The 23,448-nt window shown below is 36.2% G+C and overlaps 1 protein-coding gene across 4 annotated transcripts in view; it reads left to right on the top strand.

The window, feature by feature from the left end:
• The window catches only part of EPS15 (epidermal growth factor receptor pathway substrate 15), a 52,446-nt gene that overhangs the window by 13,519 nt on the left and 15,479 nt on the right, over nt 1–23,448 (top strand). For all 4 annotated transcript variants that reach the window (XM_052800971.1, XM_052800973.1, XM_052800969.1 and 1 more), the window contains exons 5-15: nt 692–787; nt 1,224–1,289; nt 1,748–1,873; nt 2,327–2,386; nt 4,445–4,645; nt 6,236–6,381; nt 7,310–7,469; nt 11,057–11,142; nt 16,893–16,965; nt 21,951–22,112; nt 22,724–22,921. In XM_052800971.1, the coding sequence (XP_052656931.1) occupies nt 692–787; nt 1,224–1,289; nt 1,748–1,873; nt 2,327–2,386; nt 4,445–4,645; nt 6,236–6,381; nt 7,310–7,469; nt 11,057–11,142; nt 16,893–16,965; nt 21,951–22,112; nt 22,724–22,921 (1,374 nt within the window). The remainder of the gene's footprint in view (nt 1–691; nt 788–1,223; nt 1,290–1,747; nt 1,874–2,326; nt 2,387–4,444; nt 4,646–6,235; nt 6,382–7,309; nt 7,470–11,056; nt 11,143–16,892; nt 16,966–21,950; nt 22,113–22,723; nt 22,922–23,448) is intronic.

Genomic DNA, 23,448 nt, shown 5'->3' with positions numbered 1-23,448 from the left:
GAAATTGAATGTGGAAATTAAAATTCTAGTAAAATCTTCAAAATTCTAATTTATCTAATTTTAGTGGACTTGACATTAGTACATTCTGTTTGGAGTTGTTCTTCCAAAGTTGTAGCAATGAGCAGTATGGCAGTCAGACTTGTGTATCAGTGGTGCTACTGAAAAGCTCTAATGTGCATTGCTGTTTGGTTTGAACTATAGTTATTTAAATAACTGCCTGGAGAGACATAACTACTTCATCCCATGGTATGAAAAGGAGCAGCTTGTAGCATCTACCAATGAATTTTATTTTTTTTCCTCCAGACTTCATCTGGTTCATTTTTCTCATTGCTGTACCTTTCTTTCCTCCCACTCCATCAACTGCCACCTTTGGGATCAACTCACTTCCTCCAAGATAAACAGCTGTAATTGCTACTTTAAATTTTCACTGCTCTGCCATAGAAGACCTGAGTGCTGAGAACTGAATACACTAGCCAGGAAGTTACTAAATGCTTGGAGCTAGTAATCACAAACTTTGCCTCACTGGAGGAATTTAGCAGTGGCTGACTGCTGCTTTCTGTCGCTTCGTGACCCCCTTTGAAGCCATTTGCAACCCTCTGTATATATAGCGGTACTAGAAAAGCTCTTAATTCTTCTGAAATTTGAGTATTTTCATATAATAAATCCTTTAAAATTTCATTTTTTCCTGTAGGAATTTTTTGTGGCTTTGCGACTTGTAGCATGTGCACAGAATGGATTGGATGTTTCCCTGAATAGTCTTAACTTGCCTGTTCCTCCACCAAGATTTGTAAGATTTCTTTTTTTAATTGAATTTATCAACTCATTATTAAGAACTCCTTTTAAGTGAACAATTAGGAAGGTTTGGTATAAATGCCAAAGACTTCTGAAAGTGATGTTGTGGGCAATAGGGCCCTACAACAGGGGAAAATTAAGCAGTGTGGAGTAAGAATAAGGTGCTACATGTTCTAGTGGGGATTTGAATATAAAATTGTGTATAATTTGAATACATATATATATATGGTATTTGTTCTATTAGCGTTGTCCTTAATGGAAGAAACATTGTAAATTTCTTACTCTAAATTTTGGTATCCTTAACTAAGGTATGAGTGACTAAAAAGCAGTTCTGGCTTTGAGAAGGAACACCTTCTCAAATAAGGGAGTAGTTTTGCAAGGTCAGAACCATGTGTCTTTTAATGTGGGGTTTTTTTCCTGTTTTTCCTTAGACTGATACTAGTAGTCCTTTGCTACTCAGTGGAACAGCATCAAGTGATGTACCATGGGCTGTTAAGGTAAAATAAAGATCAGGCTATTACCTAGAACTATGATGTGGTTTGCAAGAAAACGTAAGTCTGTTCAAGAAAAATATAATGCTACTGGTAGCTATAGTTCATAAAGTACGATAAATTACCATTCATGTCAAATCTGTAATTGGGCTAGTAGACCTAATTTGATAAAAACACCTGACCGTAGGGAAATATCTTCATGTTTAGAGATTTGAAACAAAAGAAAAGGAATAGTTACCTGAAGCCGTGAAAATAACTGAAGAATAAATCTCACTGGGTTTTGGATGACTCTTTAGCTGACTTAAATTAAATATGAAAAAGATATTCTTTCTAAGCATCAGGAACTGCAATGTGTGTGTTTCCAACTGTAACTTACAAAAAGTTAATACTTTGAAAGAACTACTACTTCTTAGGGTAGGAGTGTGACTGTTACCATAAGTAATATTTTTCTTCTGCCCTTGCAGCTGGAAGACAAGGCCAAGTATGATGCTATTTTTGACAGTCTAAATCCTGTGAATGGACTGTTGTCAGGTGATAAGGTGAAACCTGTACTCCTTAACTCGAAACTGCCAGTGGATATCCTAGGACGAGTAAGAATATCTTTCTTCTTAATTGTTAATTCACAAATAATAACTGTGCTACACTCAGCAATATCTGTTTTTCGAATTGAAGATTTGTAGTTATGAGCCTAACTATTACATACTATCTTATGGAGTGGCTACATGTATAACTATTAAAGTGTAAAAGAAAAACCCCAAACTTTTGATATTTTGATAGATTGCCTCTTACTACAGTGTATTGCTTTAATACTTGGTTTAGGGCAGGGTGCCCTTAGTGCACTCTGTCTCCAACTTAACAATCTCTCTTCTTTTGCACGGTTTATATGAATGTGTGTTGTTCACTGAAAACTAATGCTGTTAATCTTAATAGAACTTAGGGTATGGTGGAGGGAGGTTGTTCTCACATTTGTTTTTAATGAGTTTTTAAATAGGAAACTGCTGCAGTTCAGGCAAACATCCCTATATTCTGCTTTTTATTGGTAGGTGTGGGAATTGAGTGATATTGACCGTGATGGAATGTTGGATCGAGATGAGTTTGCAGTTGTAAGTATCTTCTGCCTCTTGGGATTTTGAAAGCCTAATGGCAGGGGTTTAAAATAGATGCATTGTGTATTAATTTTTGACTGTTTGTGTGTTCATTTATTGCCTTTATTCGGAGACCTTAATCAAGTTTTAGTACTATTTAATGTTTCTGTCAGTTTGAATGTCTCTCAATACACAGCAGTAACTTTCTTTGTGGGCTAAATGAGCCATTTAAAAACTTAAACCTGTGATTTGCTGTCCCATGAGACTGAGTGTTTTCAGTGAATAAGTTTTACCTCAACCTTTAGTGTTTTAGTACTTGAATGTCTCAAGATAACTTTGAGGAAAATTTTAAAGAAATTATGTATAAATTCTTCAAAAGTTTGTAGCAAGTTAGAATTTTAACACTATTAATGCCAGGACTCATGAAATAATGTAAGAAGTGGTAAGTAAATTTCACTTCCCCCAAGAGATGGCAAATGAGAAGAGAGTGGGAGGCTCTTGTTTTTGAAGTCTTTCTAAGTCTTGAATGCGATAGCAGCCATGCATCAACTTTCTCTCAAAACTTTCACCTTGTTTTTGCATGTAAGTGAATTGGAGAGGAAGGAATTACGTGTTCACACTGGAGGAGAGGGTTTCATTTTATGTAGAGAAATATCAAACCTAACTTTGAAGGTTTGGAAAAGCTAACAAAATACCCTAACTGCATTCTGCATTGCAAGAATCTTGAGAAAGTAATATGACCTTTCTGTCCTCAGGTGGGACTAAAGCCAGCCTTTAGTTTTAATTTCTACAAACTAAACTTTTACTCATCCTTTCAGAGTCAAAATTAAAAAATAAAATAAAAAGAAAATTAAAAATACCTGTTTAATTGCCAAGAATCGATGTTACGGACAACATCAAAACCTTTCTTTGTTTCTTTGTAATATAAATATGATGAATTTACCTTTTTCTGCTGTCATTTATATTTTTGAGAAAGGATAAAAGTGTAAAAATTGCTTTTTTGAATATTGTTCTAGTCATCTTCAGGCACCTATATGCTGGAGTTTCTTTTGAAACCAATTCCTTTAAGACCCTAGTAGTTAACTGTTACTATATTTGATTTCCTGTGTTTAATCTGTAATTCTTCAGACTTTTAGCTGTGAGATCAGACGATTGATATGCTCTAGAAAAATGTTTGAGATAAATTAAATTGATAATTGGTAAAGTATTATAAGATTTGTTTTAGATGCAGTTCTGTGTCTTGAACAACAATCATAAAATTATTATTATTATTTAGGGCAACCAAGTTGGTGAGGGGCCTTGAGCACAAGTCTTATGAGGAGCGGCTGAGGGATCTGGGGTTGTTCAGTCTAGAAAAGAGGAGGCTGAGGGGAGACCTTATCGCTCTCTACAACTACCTGAAAGGGGGTTGTAGTGAGGTGGATGTTGGTCTCTTCTGTCAGGTGTCTGGAGATAGGACAAGAGGAAATGGCCTCAAGTTGAGGCAAGGGAGATTTAGGTTAGATATTAGGAAAAATTTCTTTACTGAGAGGGTTGTCAAACATTGGAATGGGCTGCCCAGGGAAGTGGTTGAGTCACCATCCCTGGAGGTATTCAAAAAGCGAGTGGATAGGGTACTCCAGGGCATGGTTTAGGGGGCATGGTTAATGGTTGGACTTGATGATCTTGAAGGTCTTTTCCAACCGAAATGATTCTATGATTCTATGATTAAAATGTACAACCACAATAAAAGAATAGTGATTCCTGGAAAAACAGTGAATACATTAAAATTAATTTTTTGAAGTGTTCTCTCAAATAAAATTCCACAAGTGGTGGTACAAGCTTGGTAATATTGAGGAGAATCATTTTAAAGTTCTAAAAGGTACTGAATTCCATTTGCTAAGCACTGAACCTCAAAAGAAAGTAGTAATGAAAAACATAGGTCAGAAGGCAATAAGCACAATTCAGTTGAGGGAGCTTGTAAAGGAAAAACATAATGAAAAAATGCTACAAAGTTATTTCTTAACTAATTCTTTAATTTATATATATGTTTATTTCTTATATATTTACATCCACACACCTTGTTTTCTTGTTCAGGCCATGTTTTTGGTATACTGTGCTTTGGAGAAAGAACCAGTGCCAATGTCCTTACCTGCAGCTTTGGTGCCACCATCCAAGAGAAAACCTATCAGTGTTCCAGGAGCAATGCCATTAATTCCATCTTCAACATCTACCAAAGAGTCTCATCAGTCCTTGCCACCTGTAGGCATTTTAGCTGCCAAAACACCATTAATGCAGGTAAAGTTCTGAAGTTACTTGGGGTTACAAGATTTCTGCTCTTAATGCTGTGCTTTGGAGACTGCCTGGAAGGAGAGTCTTGATACAGGTTTTTAGTTTCCTTTTTGCCCTGTTGATTGGTTGATGAATTTGAGGAGGCTGATGGGAAGACCAGGTGGAGAGGTATGAAATTTATCTTGTTCTGCTTTTTCTAGATTTCTTCAGATATAAACTGTTGGATAAAAGAATATTATTTAGTAAAGATTTTGAAGATATTTTAAAAATTAATTCTTTCAAGGCATTAAGCTCAACTCACAGGTCAGAATATTAAGAAAAGAGTTTAAAAATATAGTCCAGGTACACATCTACAGAACATAAGTCTTCTGGCTGAAGACTGATTTGAATATGGACAAGTTCTTAAAACAAATTGTGGCAAGCATGTATGTGCAGTTGTATGTGTGCACACACATGCAATTTGAAGAAGGCATTAATGAAAATGGAATAGATGACTGCAAGTAATGGGAAAAGGAAACAAAAGGTCTGGTATATCCACCTAAACACATGAGATCTGGTGTCTGTTCCGAATGTGATTATTAAGAAGCTTGACACCTCTTACCCTCCCCCAAACACCTTATTTAATCCTGGTCATTTTAGAATCCAAAATTCTGGAAAATGTATTTCCGAGTAGATTATAATTTACTAGTTCTATTCCAAATAAGAAAAAACTGAGAAGGCGATCTGAGGTAAGAACTGTAGTACTTAATGCATAAGATGCTGCTTGGACATTTGGGTACTCAAATATGAGTAATCAGTAAGAAACTAGCATCTTAGTTCTGGAGGTGCCAAGGTTTTCATCTGGCAATCTGCCTGACTGATGGTAACTCTTGCTGTATGTATTACAAAGCAGTGCCATTCTGGATGAGTGTTTCAGTGTATGTTTTGTGTACAGCACCATTTGGGATTCACCTGTTAAGTGTCCTTGTACACTGAAATTAATTAGCATTCATAAGCATGCACTTGAAGCCATTTTCACTCAAAAAACCCAAACATCTTTAAAGTAGTTTAGTGTTTGGAAAAATTGCTGAAGTAAGAGAAGTGGCTCTAATTCCCATCTTCACCTTGATTGGAGGCAAATTCTACAATTTAGAATGTGCCAACTATTAACAGTCTGGGCTTGAGTGGTCCCTGCAGCTAAAGGTCTCCAGCTGTGTAAAGAGGAATAAAATTGATAGTGCCAGACAGTAAGCAGGACTGTGCCTGAGCACAGTGATGAGGGCACAACCCCATGCTGGGAGGAAATCTGGGCTCCAGGGAATGCTTTTAATGTATAGGCAAAGAGGCAGAGCAGTACCAACCAGCCTTGGTGCTTCACTGATGTAAATATTTTGCTTCTGTTTTTGGAGTTGCTTGTGGATCTCTGTGCATATGTATTTTGGAGGATAAAACTGGTTCATGAACTAGGCACCTATATCACTTTTAAAATTTGTGCTGTAGTCCTTGAATTATGTAACTCTGTAACTATCTGAAAACAGAACTGCGTATATCTTAGTATTCTGCGTTGTTTTGGTTTTTTTTTTTCTTTTTTTCCCCTTCCATCACCACCCGCTTCAGTGGGTTGTATCGCCTGCAGACAAAATTAAGTATGATGAGATCTTTGTGAAAACTGACAAGGACATGGATGGATTTGTGTCAGGTGTGGAAGCCAGAGAACTATTCTTGAAGACGGGACTGCCTTCTGCTCTTCTTGCACATATCTGGTAGGGTTTTTTTTTTCCCATGACAGCTGTTTAGATGATGGCATGGTTCTCACTCCTTCCTAGCACTTTTTTTGAAAAGTGCTATGTTGACATTTCTGGAAAGTGAAAGTTGTTTTTTGTATATAATAGCATGGCCTCTGTATAAGCAGTGGTAACTTACTTGCTTCTACTTTTGGACAGAAATTGGGGGAAAACAGGTTTATGCTACGCATCATGTCTTAGGAGAGGAGGTAAAGTGCCTGAACACAGATTGTTACAAACAAATACTGCATTTCAGCTAAACCTGTGTATTTAAAGGCATCATAGTGTTGCTGTGTATCTAAACACTGATACTATCCATATGCTGGTCAAGAGAATCATCTGTATAAAATTCTTAGCAAGCGAGGCTTATGGCCCATCTCATTCTACAACTTACTTGTCTTTCATTAGAGCTAGTAGTGACACCCACTGCTTTTTTAATTCTTTCCCCACTATAAGCTATTGCGGGGCACTCTGATAGGAAAAACTTCTTTTTTTTTTTTTTTTTTTTTTTTTTTCCCCAAGGTATGGTTAACACAACCTCTAATATAGGAAATTCGGGAAAATTTAGATAAACTTGTGTTGGCTTTGAAAAGTTCTTTAATTTAGAAGGCACTTCAGTTACAGATACTCAGGTGGTGTTTGTGACTTACAGCCCTGATTCTGCCTTTCACCAGATCAGAACTTGCTGTAACAGAGCTGTGGACCTTAGTGTGCAAAGAGAAAGTGGTTGTGTATGTTTGAGTAATGTTTCCTATTTATTACCACGCCTTACTTCTATATTACATTTTTTTACAAGAGGAGATACACACTAGCAATTTTCACATTTTTAAATGACAGCAAATACAATAAACAGGGCTGTGCTTGCAGAAATGAGGATGTGATTTATTTCATGTGCCTCTCTGTACAGGGCGCTTTGTGACACAAAGGACTGCGGAAAGCTTTCAAAGGAACAGTTTGCTTTGGCTTTCTATTTAATTAATCAGAAGTTAACAAAGGGCATTGATCCACCTCAGGCTCTGACTCCAGAGATGATTCCACCTTCAGACAGAGGTGTCAGTTTACTGAAGGTAAGGATGGGTTTGGTGTTTTTGCTATAAATCTCAAAGAATGTTAATTTCAAAGGCTACGCAAGAAGCACCTCAAGTACTGACATACATAAAATTTATCATAATATCAGGAAGAAAACAAGTCTTAGGTGCAAAGAATTGACCAAAAACTGTTCCATCCATGTTTCAAAATGAAGCTGTCATTTATTATGCCTGCCAACCAAGCGGAGAGATCTTATGTTGAGAAAGCATTATTTTCTATTTTGAAAGAATAATCCTTCTACTGCCTATCTAAAGACATTTTAGTTTGCATCTGAAATAATGTGCGCAAATTCAATGTTTTTCTCTTAATGAGTTCACAGTTCTCTTTTTTTTTACACTGATCTTTTTTAAGAAGTCTGGAAACAATGTGGACTAAATACAGTTTAGAATTATATATTTAAAGTTATAAAAGTAAATGGTCCTCCATTTTATACTTCACAGATAGTTTTAATGTCTTCATAGTCTGTTGATTGCCATCTATCTTAATCCAGCAGTAGGCTGTACCTCAGCAGTTCAAGTTGTATTTATCAGAATGGTAAAGGTCATCACAAATTCTTACATGTTTTACACATCATGAAGTCTGATGCGAGTTACCTTTTCTTGGTTGTGCAAAACATTGATCTAATTCTACAACTTTCTTAAACAGAATGAAAAATTCGCACCTGAAAAAATGAAACTCAAAATTTGGCACTACTTTTGAGTTTCTGTAATTGGTATCTAATTTCTTTTTACATTCTGTTTTTAAAAAGTAATTGCTTTATTTGCAACTCTACTAATCTTTTTTGTATGTTTGCTTTCCTTTCTATGTCTCTTTTCTAGTTTGGACTGTTTTTTCCATTCTGCACCACTCTGCTTTTCATCCTTATTATTCTGTCAGTTTGTTAACTCTGCTTTCTCAAGGTTAGAGAATCTTTGCTTTTCTAATATTTACTGTCTGTCGGTTTAATAATGAACATCCTTCTAAGACTCTTACATAATCATTGAAATAGCACAGCACTTCTCTGAAGTGTCACAGTATGTTGCGATCTCAAATTATTGCTGATTTCCAGTGTTGATCACTGGGAATAACCCCAAGGTTCTTCCTTGAATCCAGACCTCTGTGGCTGTTACCTGTTGGTAATATGTGCTGTTTAAACTTAAAAGAGAAAATGCTATGTCTTATCCTGTTGAAATTGCTGAGGAAGTGGTGACAGAGTAGTACCCCAATGTGACAGTTGACAGTTATCATTAGGACTAATACACATGGTTTTACTGATTATATTGCAGAAAATTTAGTGATTAGAATACATTAGATGAGATCAGTGTTGTTTACTGCTATTCTGTGTGTGTAAATTATTTTTTTTAGAACTCTCAAAGACATCAGTGCGATATATATGGGTTTTTTGCATTACTAACATTAATGATAAGAGTAAGAATACTGTGAAAGAAGGTAAGTTAGCTTTTAGTTAGCTCTGTAAATCCTTACCAAGAATTTGTTTTACTAGATTGAGCTGAACCTTCAGCTTATTTTGAGCTTTTTCAAAAGAGATGTTGTTGATATGAAAGAACCTGTTTGTCCAAGATCGTTGCTCAAGAATTGAACCCAAAGGATAAGAGCAACAGGCAGAAATAGACTTTTTGCTGGTTTTCTTGAAGTGGCGTGGCTTACATGGTAAAAAAACCCAAAAACCTTAGGCTTCATCTTCTGAATTGACCAATATAAAGGTAGTAGCAGAAATATCAGTAAGTATAATGGTAATCCATTATGGTTTTGGAGTACAGGAAGTTAACTTGTGATCCTTCTTGGTAGATGTTCAGAATGCATATGTATGTATGTTGCTGTTATGGAATGTTTGGTTTCCTTACAGACATTTATTACCACAGTAGTGTAACTTTTATTTCAATTTTGAGGCCTGAATGCAGATCCCATGAATGGGGTACGGCAGCAGTCTAGTACTTGTTGCTGTGTTTCTTTTCCTAGAACTGTTTGTAGTCATCAAATTGCACTTGCATTACCAGCCATAAAATTTAAACTTACATGCAAGTTCCTCCTAAAGAATTTTGACAGGAATTTACTTTTATTGCTATTTTGAGTTAAAAACTCAAAGCATTGTTTACATGCATGTTGCAGTGTAGTAAATGGCAGCAAGTAGTTCTAACTTTTGTCTTTGTTAACTTGTATATTGAAGCTAAAAATGTTGGCTTTTATGTTCCTCCGCCCCCCAGTTATCCTGAACAATTGAAAATAAGATTGAACTACATTTTGTTCAAGTTTGATGCTGGTGTTAGTGTGCAGAATTTCTTTAACTGATGAGAGAAGGAGGTGTGGAAAGAATTTGTACTTGTAGCTAATAGTTCCATGTTTTCCTTCTCTCCCCTTCCTAGGAGAAGTAAAAACTTTCTCATTGGAACACCATGAGCAACTCTGCAAAACTCCTGTGTAATTCCTTTAGAACAGGATTGAACTTCATAGCTATTTTGCCCATTTGAGAAGCTGTACACTAACCAGTTTCAGAATAGCTGTATGGGTTTTTTTTATTCTCATTTCATGTCACTTGTTGTAGTAAAGTATGCATGAATAATCTATAGTTCTGCTGAATAATATTTTCTGCCGCAGTGTGCTCAGGCTTACTGTTTAGGTCTTTTCTTGGCTCTTGTTGTTTTCTTGGTTTTTTTTTCCAGAGTATAAGCTTGAATAAACACATAGTTAATAGCATCTTGATTTATCTTTAGACAAACTTAAGCATTTAAAAACTTTTGTGTATCACTTGCCTTTTTTAATTATATGTATATACTTTTCCTCTGAACTTTGTGTTTGTCCTGGATGACTTTATTCAGGACTTGAAGGAACTGATGTATTTATAGAAGGTAGTTAAAGTGACTATGGCTTCCTAAACATGTTCATGTTGTGATAAGGCACAGTAGAACAATTACAGCATTTGCTAATTTGTGTCTTCAGCATTTGTTCTCTAGTCATTTATGTGTACTTCTTTGAAACAAATAATTTGTATTACAGTCGTTGTCTTATTATTATAAAGATGTTAAGTAAATGGGAACTCATGGGCGTAACTTACCTATGACTTTGGTTATCAAAGTTTCATTCAGTGCTCTGGAGGTTCACATTAAACTAGCTTGATATCACTTAAATCATTGCAAATAAGTGTCTATACTCTGCAACAGGAGGATCACCAAAGTGATGAAATATAAATATAAAAGTAGCAAACAAACCAAACCACTCTTAAATGAATGCTAGGAAGCCAGCTAAACGTTAACTGTAAGATAAAGCTTATTTCAGAACTAGATTTTTTTTTTTTTTTGTATGATCAGGTGGTCTTGTGCTTTTGTGGAAGATGTCTTCAAGAGTTTACAGGAGACAAACTCTGTCTGAATTATTAGATGCATTGGATATGTGTTGTGTTCTGTTAACGTAGCATCTGGACTGTTTTGGGTTTTTTAAGATTGCAGATTTGAAATACAATGCTACCAACAGTTGTTACAAGAGGATAGCTCATGCTGTCACAAAAAGTAAACATAGTTGTTGGACAGCATAAACTATAAACTAACAGTATTTCTTTTTTATCTTTCAGAGTACTCAAGGACCGAATTCTGTAGCAGATTTTTCTGCAATTAAAGAACTCGATACATTAAACAATGAAATAGTAGACCTGCAGAGGTAGGTAAAGGAGAAATAGTCATACTTGCCTTAGATTCAGTTGTGCTACTTGCTGTTTTTTAAAAAATAATTCAATGCATTAGAGAAAACCAGGTGGTAATGGTCTGCTAAAATAAAAGGTTAGCATGTCTGTAAATGTCTGTAATACTGTTTAATACTTCTACTCTTTGTTCACTCAGATGAGTGCATTTAATAACAGCAAGACTGTGAAAGGTCTGTCTATCATGCCTCTGGGTATGTTTCAGAGAGCTGCATATCTTAGTATCCTGAGATGGAAATATTCTCACTTGTTCATCTTCACTGGCAGATGAGAATGGAGCAGATCTTTAGGATGCTTGAACCATGATACTAGTCGGTACTAGTTGTCTTTGATTTGTAGAGGGAATTCTAAGTACTTTTTTCTAGTGGCAGTAAGGAAGTGAGATGGGAAAGATCAAGTATGTAGGATAGAGAGTGGGAAGATGACAGTTTGTATATGGACCTCTGCTAGGGTTTTGATGGTGGTAAAGGTGGACATGCTTCTCTTCTGTTTAGTAAAACAAACTGTTACACTGAGAAAAATTGTTTTAATTTGAGGTCTGCAGACATTTGGGTTCCATTAATTATTTCTAAGGTAATTAAGAAGATGCCTTCAAGTGACTAAGAAAATGAAGTCCATATATGTTGTATTGTCTTTGTCATACTCTCAAGACATAGCAGATATTTTTCTTTAGTGATTTTTTTTTGGTTCTATCATAAATCTACCAAAAATTCTATGAAGAACAGTTAATTCTACTATTTTATAAGTGAGGGTGCTTTGTCATGATGAAATCTGCCTGTCTTATTCATGTCACTTGCAGGAATGATTTAATTTGGCAATGTGTCAAAGCACAGTCTGTTTCCTAAATACATAAATGTTTTTTCACTTCAACTGCTTATTCTCCCTCTTATTACTCCCACTGCTTCCTCACTTCTCCCTGCTCTGCCTTCCTCGGTTGTTCTTTAGGTTGTATTAATTCCAATTTTGGACTCTTACATTTTATTAACCTGAAATATGATTTACAGCCATGTATATTTGCTGTTAGTATTTCAGAGGGAAATAAATTGTTCTCTAGCATTAATTTTTAGATGAAGTTGGTTTTCAGTAGGTGGGCTTGCAGCCTAATATGCAAGCCAGTCTTGTTTGTGTCTTCTTTTCTTCTCTTACTGTGAGGTATGAAGGAACCATAGCCTTCGGAAAGGCATTGCTTCCATTTCTGCAGTAGCAAATATACTTGGACGATTATTTAAGACACATTTGAATGATATTAGATTGTTGAAGATATGGTAGGGGCAACTATTAGTATGTATTTATTTTTAGGAAGGGGAAATTTACTTTGATATGATTTAGAGGTTGAGAACAGAACTGGATTAACAATCAGAGGCTTAAGCCTGTATCGTCAAACTGAAGTATAATAGTAAGAGGTTTGTGTGGTTTCAATGAGAACTATAGCAAACTTAATGTCATAAAGTGAGTTGTGGCTCAAGTAAAATTTCTTCATTTTTATTTTTTTCAAGAAAATTAATTTTTTGATTACTTAGAAATCCTTTAGCCACTGTAGAAGTGTTATTTTGGTACTTTTCTGCACCTTCCCTAAGCACAGGTAGCAATGCGAGGCAACAGATTAATCTTTGTGGTAAACGTAGAAAACTTTTTCATCTTTGGCAATTCCACATTTTTTGTAACAACTAGTGAAGTACACTTTCAGTCTTGATAGTTATCATATAAAAATGTAATTTGAACTTATTTTTGTTCATTATTAAACAAGGTATATTGTTCAGCTGTAGAACTCAATAATTCTAGTCCATGATTCCATTGAGAAGTATCCACCAGAGCTGCATATCTGAGACCCAGTAATAGAAACGGAATCTATTTTTGAAGTGCACTTAAAAAAAAAAAAAAAGGCAGCAGAGGAAATGCCCAAAAGAATGACAACGTGTGGTAAACATAGCTTTTTGAGACTGAGCAAAGAATACAGAGCTGATGTGTTTGTGGCTCTACAGTCTGTGTGGGAAAGATTTCTGGTAGCCAATAGCTTTTTAATCTAATTCAACAAAAACAATGTCAGGAAGGTGGAGGTTGAGGATCAGATGAAGAATAAAATGCAGAGCACTTATTAGCGAGGATAATTCCCCTCTGGTGGGGGAATGATTTGCCTAGGGACGTTGTGGAATCTGCACCATTTTGAGCCTGTCAGCACTGCTGCCTGTAAGTTCTGTTTCAGTTGCACTATATTTTTAGAAATCTATTTGAAGCTTTTTTGATCAGCATTGTGGGAGGCTAGACCAGATGTTCTTAATATTCTTTTTTGAGCCATAAAACCTTTTTCTTCCCCAGCAAACCCTGCTTTGCTTTTGTGCATTCAAAGCTAGCTATGGCCCACATATTAGTGGAATTTCTTCAAGCTTTACCAATGCTACATTCCTCTCCAAGTGTGTTAAGCAGTTGAGCTTAACTTAGTGTATCTCACCAGAGGTGCCATTCTTCACGTATGTTGGACAGCAACAGTTATATTGTCTTGAATATAAATCAGGTTAAAAGGACCATAAAGCTGGTAAGTTGGTCTCTCAAAAGTAAGGAAACAGCAAAACATCCCCAGAAAAACAGGGCAACCTCTCCCTGCCGTACACTCGCATCAGGCCTTTGTTTCAAAGTTCAGAGATCTACAGCTTCTTAGCAAAGCAATGGTAACAGTTTTACTGTAGGCTAGATTATTTCTTCTAACCTCTGGTTTGGAAGTAACTGAGCTGTTGCAGCTGAAAAGGTTGCAGGGAACAAAGGGGAGAAGAAACAAGGCGATCTCTAGGCATTTTTTCTAGCGTTGCTAAACTGAAGTACTACTACACTAGGAATTCCGAAAATTACAAATGTATGTGAAAATAAGAAATGTTGGGCAGCTGTGAGTGCAGATAACGCTACCAACTCTGTGAGTAGTCATCTGTCACTTATTATGGCAAAGCAGTATGATTTTTTGCTTTTGTAACTAAGGTGGTTCTAAGTGTTGGCCGTCAAGAAGCATGCCTAGTGTTGTTTCATGTTTGGCTTGACTGCCTTTACTGACATGGGGACTCCATGGTTGTCAGCTATAACAAATATTTGCAATGTGCTGGCTCCCATTTATAAATTACTCGTTCACGAATTAGTATAAAACTTAGGGATTTACTAAGGTTATTTGGTTGTAAATCATGAAGTATCTGCCCTGGAGAAACCACCTATTAGTTTGGGGTTTTTTTTAATAATTGCTTTTAGTTTCTTTGATATGAGGTTCTCCTGACCTGACTACTATTAAAATACATAGGGAAATAATATTGCTTTCATAAATTGACTTGAATTGGTTACAAGTGTCCTTTGTTGGCAAGACCACAGTTCTTTTTGGTTTTTTTGTTGGTGGTTTTTTTTTTTCCAAGTGTTGATGTGGTAAGGGACTTTATGATCCAGGAAATCTGTCATATCCAATAAATCAATTTTGTTACTTGTTTTTGGTTCTTTCAGTTGCTGAGCATTCCTACAGGGGCATACCAGATAGTTTGTAAAAGAAATGGAGGCATTCAGAAGAATTAGTGAATTGAGTAGGTCTGTGTTGTCTCTTTTTTGAAACAAAGATGCATTACTGGGAAGGGAGAAGGGGATGTGTTGTGTAGACTATATACACTCAGCTTGTTTTCCTTTGCCTGAGACTGCTGCCTAAGCTTTTCTTGTTCTGCCTGACAATACTTCTTTCACTTGATTTTTTCCAATTCATTGTTTGTGTTGTGATTTGGCCAGTGTAAGCTGCCTGGTGGGTGGGTATTGTATCCTGTTGCTGGCTTAGCATAGTCCAGATTGCAAGGTTTAGGTACCTGGCTTCCGTTGAAATAAAAGGGAAGTGATCTTCATCTCAGACAGTCTCTTAGGCATATCAGTGACAGTAATGTGGAAAGGCTGTGTATTAAAGCATAAATACCTGCTTGCATTTCTATTTCCTGCTCAGTTTTCATACCCGAGCAGGAAAAATAACAAGTATTTGTTTACCTAGTCAACTATTCTCTTTTATCTTCAATCAGGAATAATATACCTTAATGTTTGCTGTGCTTGATGTGTGTCTGAGAACTTGAAGGTATTTTTCAGCCTGACTTGTATTTAGATCCATGGAAGTGCTTTATTGAGATTGAGACCCTTTGTTCATGGAAAGTTACGGAAGGCAAAATCAACAGAACTTGTTTCAACCCTGTGTTGCAATGCTTTAAGTATCTAAGTGCAACCGTGCTACAAATACTAGTTTCTTGAGCTAGAAGAGTGTGCTGTAGCTTTGATGGAAATGGTAAAGATTTGCTTAGAATTTCTATGACACTTTTTTCTGATGAATGGAGAGTGAGGAATTTTATGTAACTTGAAGGTTCACACTTAACAAAATAACTAGCCTTGTTCTTCAAAGTCCCTCTTTCCACATATTTCCTTTTCCTTCCATTTAAACTTTCCCTTTGGGCACAATCAGCAAGTTGCTCTTTAATCAGATACTGAGATAAATAATAGCAGAACATAATCTATAGTAATTATTTTTCAGATCAAATGTTCATTTAACACCTGTGACATCTGGATTTTTTCTATTTTCCATTGTATGCGGTTTAGCAGTAAACAAGAATTCCTCAGCTTAAGAGGACTTCGAGTAGACCTGCTTTACTTTGGAGACAGAAATGCTTTCTTCTGTATTAGATAAGAATAAAGATTAAAATTAATAGTTTTAGATTTAATAGCAGCAGATTGGCAATCAAATATGAAGCTACCTTAACTTCAAGATGTACTAGTAATATCATAGCTTTTCACTATGGTATTTCATTTAGAAATGTTAGGTTTATCATTCAAATTCTAACTTTTAACATGTGTGCTAATTTGTTGATGAAATCTTTACGAAAGTAAATATCTGTATACGGAACATAGCGTTAAAACTGTAAAGCTTAATGCTTTTTTGTATCTGTGAAAGGAGAAAAGATTCCATATACTGTCTAGAGATAAACACTTAGGACTTTTTTAAAACAGTAACACTTCTGAGTTGTATGTTGGGTTTTTTTTCCCTTTCTTAAAGCTGTTGTTATGTCTGACTGCCAAGAATTTATTGATGATAATTCCCCTGTCATTAGTAGTCACTTTTAAACTTGAATAAATGTCTGTAGAGACAGACTTGATATGACACAGCAAATAACGACATATGGAGTCTCTGAGCAGACAGTGATTACAGCAAGCTAACCTTTCTTCTTCTTCTGACTAAGCCTACCAACAGATATATCTAAAATCTAATAGGCAGAGTCCATTAATCAGCTAGGTTGGCCTGCTGCAAATGTTTTCTAGCTGCTGTTAGCATAGGAATGACTGTGGTTGCAGGGGTTAATAGATGGAATCTGATGCAATCCCTCCCACTTTTCCCAGCAGTTTTCATTAGACAAGTGCTCCATAGCAACAGTGAGATCACTGGAGACAGTATTTCATTGATTTCTCCCTCCCGCCCCCTTCCATTTTTGAGCCATTCTTATCAGTGAAGTGCAGTTGGGTGAAAAGACAGGGGGTTTTTTTTATGCAGAACACTTCTGTGGGCTTCTGTCTTGTAAATAATTTGGAAAGCAGAAATCCCTCACATCTTCTGTGTTTAATGTTTCACTATGTATTTAAAGAGAGATACAGGCTTAGGGGGCTGGATAACTGTACCTGCTGTAGCTGATGTTCTTAAGTATTCTTGCATTGTTTGCTGGTCTTCTAGGGAAAAGAATAATGTAGAGCAAGACCTGAAGGAGAAAGAAGATACCATCAAGCAGAGGACAAGTGAGGTCCAGGTAAATAAGACACAAAATTATTGTTCGATCACCTGATATTGCACCATGTGGTGTTTTAATGGCAGTGGGATTACTGAGTCTTTAGATCACATCACTCATTCAGTAAAAAGAAAAAAAATTGGTGGCTAGGAAAAAGAATGTACTCTGAAGTGTATTTTCTATATGAATGTGGGTTGGTGTAGGCGTGTGTATTTATATAAATGTGCCAGCTCCTAGGATATGTAGCCTGCATGGAGTTTTAAATGAAAAATATTACAAAAGAATAGGTTTCTTCTTTTGTTTTTTCTTTTTTGTTTTGTTTTGTTTTGTAGCAAGGCTATCTGATGTATAATTAAAACTAGAGAAGACACTGTAGCACTGCAAATTAATAAACTTAAGTGGCTGAATTAAAAGGGCTAGTATATGGGGCTGCTTCTTAAGAGTCGCAGTAATTACCAGCTTGGGAAGAATATTGCCTCAAGTTAATTTTGCCTAACATAAGTGGATTTTAAAAATAATCTATTTGATTTTTATTTAAAAGGATGACATTGAATTTCCAGAATATTGGAAAATTTAAATTTTACAAGTGTTTTACAGGGATTAAAATTTATACAGTCAGCATCAGTGCTTAGGGTGCTAGCAGTCTAGCCAAGCTCTGAATTAAATGCTGCAAAGCAATATTTCAATTAAATTTTAAGCTGCAAAAGCAGCTGGAGTTGCTGCTTTAAGAAAAAACTTCAGTGTGATATCTGATCACTTACATTTATTTCTACATTTATTTTAGGAATCTTTATTATTTTCAATAATCTTTATTTGATTAAGAACAAATAATGCAAGATTTCTGCATTTTACTTTGTGTTGGGCAGAAAAAGAGCCAATGTGTTACAACCATTGTGAATTTTGTGCTTAGCTATTTAATATCCTTAAAGCCTGGATGATAATTAATAGTCTGACCTTTTAGAAGATAATCAGATGCTGGCCTGTTGGTCACGATGGCAGCTAGATTCAGCAGCTGCAGAAATGCATACGGAAGTTGCCCATGTCTGTGACTGTGTACATGCATGCAGTGGTCATTCCCCTCCCCACTCTGCACATTACTTTTTCACACTGTTAAAAATTCTTATGGGTATTCCTGGTTTTGCACACAGGGTGATTTTGTTAGTGTGTTTTGGAATCTGTGTGTGTTCATGTGAAGGTTGAGTTCGCTGGTGCCTTTGCACAAAAGGTATATAAAGCTAAATAAAACCTTACCTTTAATGTTACAGTATTAGTGTAATCTGCATGTTTTTAGTCTTTGATAGTCAGCAGCATCACAGAATCAATTAAGTCATTGTCTCTAGAGCAGTAATGTTGGAAGCAACCGTCTCAGGTCTTTAACCGCTTAGTGATCACAAAAGCTATTTGTCCCTTGTTAAATACAGAGTTATAGAGTTCTGTCAGTCTGCAGAGAAGGAACTGGCTTGTCAGAAAAATGAGAAACCATCAGAATCAAATGGGAAATGGCTGCAGCATTTATTTAAGCTGGTGGCTTATCTCTGGTCCCTTTCTTGCTCCTGAATGTTGGAGGACCTGCATGTTTCAGGAAACTTTCTAGAACTTCAGAGAATAGTGGTGACAGACTAAGAATATCTTTACATCATGCTTTTTTCTTCCGGTTTTATTCTAATGATGACATTTCTAAAGATGCTGCACAGAAACAGTGTGTTCTAATCTGCCACCTTGGATCCAGCTAGTTTCATGGCATCACACTCCTGGGTTTCTGATACCAGAATTAATTCCATGGACACAAATTATAATCTCAAATATAGCCATGGTCTGTGATGGATAGAACTGATGTCTATGGGAGGAGGGGAAGAACAATAGTTTTTTCTTCTATAAAGTAATTTATATACTATGTAAATAGATACTAAAAAGCAAAGACAGAAAAAGAGTTGGAAGGAAAACATAGCATACTGATGGTTTTAATGTGTTTATTAAATTATCAGCTCTTTGGTAGCAAAGATTAAGGGGTGTTTTTTCTTAGTTATGGGCAGAATAACAAAAATCAAGAAACTTCTAAGGCAATTTAACTTATTCTCTGATTGGATTACCATTTTCCTATAAATATGGGAGTAATAAACTCGGATATGAAATATTCCTCTTGGCAGTAGAGAACTTTGTTTTAGAGAGTTAATGTGTAACTAAAACATTAGTTCTTGACCACATACCAAGTGGCATCTGAAAATCCCTTTACCTGGGTATGCCCTTGCTCTCTCATCACCAGCCTGCTCTTCTAGACACAGATGTTGGAGCAGTCTTTGCTTCAGCAGCTAGGCACTGCCTCAAGCAGTGGCCTTTGGGACACATTCACAAGACTCTCATCTGCCGTCTAACACTTCACATGTATGGGCATGGTTTCTCGGTCTACCTGCTAAGACTCTGAAAAAACTGGCAATTCTCCTGGCTTTCCCAGCAATTACATGTTCCCTAGAATTTTATTGATGTGTAGTCAAAAGGTCTATGTTTTGCTTTTCAACGGGACACTGAAACTTTGTAAAGAAATTTTGAGAACAAATGCATGTAACTCCTGAACAAAGCATAATATAGGTTTACATGAGTTGGGGGGACAAAAATGTAACTGCACGTGAGACCCTACTTCAGGGAAGGGGGGGGGGGGAAGTGAAAGGTATTTTGGGACTGTGGCCTTCTAAGTAGTCCAGAACGTTTCTGGCCTTCTCTTCTAGCCTTTTGATCTTGTTGGCCTGAGTTTTCTTAAACAGATTTACACTCTGAGTATCCCACTCAGCATGGATTTTTCTCTATTCTTTCTTTGTTGCGGGGCACCAAAGCCATTAGAAAGTCAGTGAAGTTTAACTTCTCTGTGCTTTTTCAGGCTTAATAGTTCTTAGCACGTGAATTGTTTGAAGTACAGACTGTCAAGCTATTAAATCCATTGTCTATCTGTGGAAATACAGAACTCTAGGCTTCCCTTGTCCTACACTACATTAGCATGGAGAGTTATAATGATCGTAAATCTAATACAAGGATTACTATTACCATAAAAACACTAGTTTGTACCACCTCAAATAGGTTAATGGTTTTCATATAGAATCTCATTCAGTGCTTGAACATTAAGATGCTGCTCCTCTGCTGAGGGTGTTCTTTGAAATCAAAGCTTAATTGGAGCCTGGTTTACTTCATGAAGATGTATCTTTGAGTATTATCCACAGTTCTGTGTATTGTATCTACTCTGACCTTTAATTCTGGAGTGGTTATGTGAACATGTTTCGGTTTTGGTTGGGTTTTTTTTCCTCCTTCTGGGAGCCATCAGGCTTAGTCAAGTCTCTTCAGTGCTTCTCTACTGCAGTGTCTAGGACAGACATTGGGATTCAAGGAACAGTAGCAAGAGTTGAGGTGATCTATATTTAGCTTGTGTGCATGTGAATTTTTGCTTTCTTTGGAGAAAGGAGACTGAAATCTCTTTAAGCTGTTACTTTTTCCCCTGTTGCTTAAGTGTCAGCTGATACTTGCTTTTCAAAGCAATGTAAAAAATGAGTGGATCAAGAGTGTCCAAATTATCCAAGTCAGTAGCTGCTGTAAGAGCTTTTCGTGTGTGTGCTGGTTTGTCTTCCATAGATTAGAAATAACCAGTAATTCATCTAGTCTGACTGCTGTACATCAGTCGTGTACTCTTTAGCGAACTTCAAATTTGATTTGGGGGTTTTTGCGTGGTGGGTTTGTGTTTTGTTTTGTTTGGGTGTTTTGTTTTTTTTTTTCATGGAAGCATCTATGATGTTTCTTTGGGTAGTCTTCCAGTTGTCTTGAGCTTACCTATTTCCCTAGCATCTGACTGCTACACCATATGCCTTTCTATTTCTATCTGGCTTTTTTGTCCTGATTATGTGGAGGTGTTGGCACACATGGATAAACTATCTCCCTCATCAAAAAAAACCCCCAAAACAAAACACCCCTAAAAAAGGACAACAGGATCTTAGCTTAGAGCAGCACACAAATGTATGATCTAATCAGAAATTCACGTCAGCTTGTTTTCTTATCCTCCTTCATTTTCTTTTATCTCTGTTTGTTTTTTACTGTTGTTCATGATTCTTCCTTCAATTACCATATTGTCTCAGAAAGGCTGCAATCTTCTCTTTTCATCTAATACTTTTCCTTCTGTATTAATCCTTTTTGATCTCCCTGTATTTTCTCTTCCTCTTGACTTTGACGATTCTTTCTTCTTCCTAAATTCTTCACTTGACCTTTTTTTCAATGCTATCTCTGCAGTTCGTTGAAGTATAACCATTCCTGTTGTTCAGAAATGAACTAATTATCATATGATGCTACTTAATGTACTTAGAACACAAGATACATACTTGCTGCTGTTTCATAAATTAAAAGATGCCATATTGTTGTGTAGTGAATGTGCATTTCTTACCAGTACTGTTACATGGAAAATAAGTTTTCAGCTGATTTTTGCAGAATCAGAGGCAGGGACGCTCTAGAAGGGAGTGCATTTGGGTTAATAATGCACCGGTTTGGTCCTTTACCATGTTGCTGAAAAAAGTTCCTATTTTTGGCTATATGTTTTTGAAGGGGCAAGGAGCAGAATAAAGAATTTCTGTTATTAAGGAATTCAGTAAAACATATTGCTAAAACATAGGAGAGAGACAATGTAGCAGCCTGAACAAAGATGACTTCTAAATTCAGGATTAAATCCTAACCTCCCTGTGAGTAAAACAGTTAATCTCTGTGTTGATGCACAATCGTCAATATTTCAATGAGATTCTTTTTACTAAAGAAAGGAAAAAGCAAATAACCTTGATTATTTTTGTCTTAGAATTAGAATTTGAGAATACTTGCTTGTCTGACATAAATGCTAGCTTTTATAATGACATTATAAATGCTAGCTTTTGAAAGATAATTTGTTGATACTTTGAAATCTGAGTTGGTACTGCAGTTTATGCTGTGGAATTTAGTGGTTAGGAGGAGAGAGGGAACAAATGCAAAGCTAATCTGTTTTATTACAGGATCTACAAGATGAAGTAAAGCGGGAGAGCAGTAATCTCCAAAAGCTGCAAGCTCAGAAACAGGAAGCGCAGGAAATCCTCAATGATCTTGATGAGCAAAAGGCCAAGTTGGAAGAGCAACTTAATGATATCAGGCAGAAGTGTGCAGAGGAGGCCCATTTGGTAAGGTCTAGTGGCTAAGGCCCTTGAAAAAGTAACGGCCTCATTTTGAAGAACTCAGCCTTGCAGTGTTACAGTTGCTGGGGCAGGAGAAAAAATAATGAATAAACGGCCCGAGTGTCAAGACTTTGTGACCAACAAACAATAGGAAATATGTCACTCACTTCAGTGACCTCCTAATTTAATATCAGTGTGTCAACAAATATACTGAGATATACTTGCACACAAATAAGGTTAAGTGCAAAGAAATAATGCAAAATTATAATGCAATGTAAGTGTAATTAGAAGCACTAATTACTGGGACTGATTTCTTAGTGGTTAAAAAAATCATCTTATGGGTATGTAGATTTTTTCTAATATACTGCTATAGTATTTCTTTAAGGTCTAAAATGATATTTTCAGTATTAGAAATATCTGTGTTGGTCAGGCAAACAGCTAGAATACTATGATCTTATTGAGACCAATCGGGAATTAACCTTTCATTCAGGTATGATCTATAATCTCTGCAATAGCTATGAGGTTTTTAATTTTTCTGGTCATAAATGATAGTATTGGGATGTGTTTGGAAGTGTTTGGGTTTTTTATTTGGCTTTGAAATATTGTTCATGCTTTAGATTGCCATGCTGAAGGCTGAAATAACAAGCCAGGAATCAAAGATTTCAGTGTATGAAGATGAACTGACCAAAGCTCAAGAGGAGCTGAGTCGCCTGCAGCAAGAAACTGCAGAGCTTGAGCATTGCATAGAGTCTGGAAAAGCACAGCTGGGACCTCTTCAGCAACATCTGCAGGATTCACAACAGGAAATCAATTCAGTAAGGCAGTGTGAAAGACTCCCCCCTCAATTTATTTTTTCCCTGACAACTTTTAGTGTGGTTTTTCTTAAAGGGAAGGCGTTGTTTTCTTTTTTTGCTCATGTCTTTAGTTGCTTACACATGTGTTCTGTGCTAGTAGTTGTTAGGATTCTTACAGGCAGACTCAAGTCACTCAAGATACTTCATGATTTTTCTCCAAGTTTTGTTAATAAAAAGGATTAATTTATTACACTTTGTAAATAATTTGTCTTAATGTAATAAATGAAAAATGGATAATGCATGTTTAAATTCTCTATGTCCAGTAGTTACTTAAGCTTTCTTCTTCAGCCGTGGCCTGAGGCATGCTCTCACTCTTCTTTAATTGATGTGAAGTCAGTATAAAATTACTAATAACATTTACTTAGTACATTGTTGAAGAGGGAAGGTAAGGTGAATGTAAGGATAGAATGGATTGAGACTAGATACTGAGAAGTAGAGAGATGGCTGCACTGGATTTTAAGCACTGTGCTTTGAAGTGTCTGCTGTTA

This window comes from Harpia harpyja, chromosome 11 (assembly GCF_026419915.1).
Source record: "Harpia harpyja isolate bHarHar1 chromosome 11, bHarHar1 primary haplotype, whole genome shotgun sequence".
NCBI lineage: Eukaryota > Metazoa > Chordata > Aves > Accipitriformes > Accipitridae > Harpia > Harpia harpyja.
Note: the sequence above shows the minus strand (reverse complement) of the source record. Positions and strands in the feature narration are given on the sequence as shown.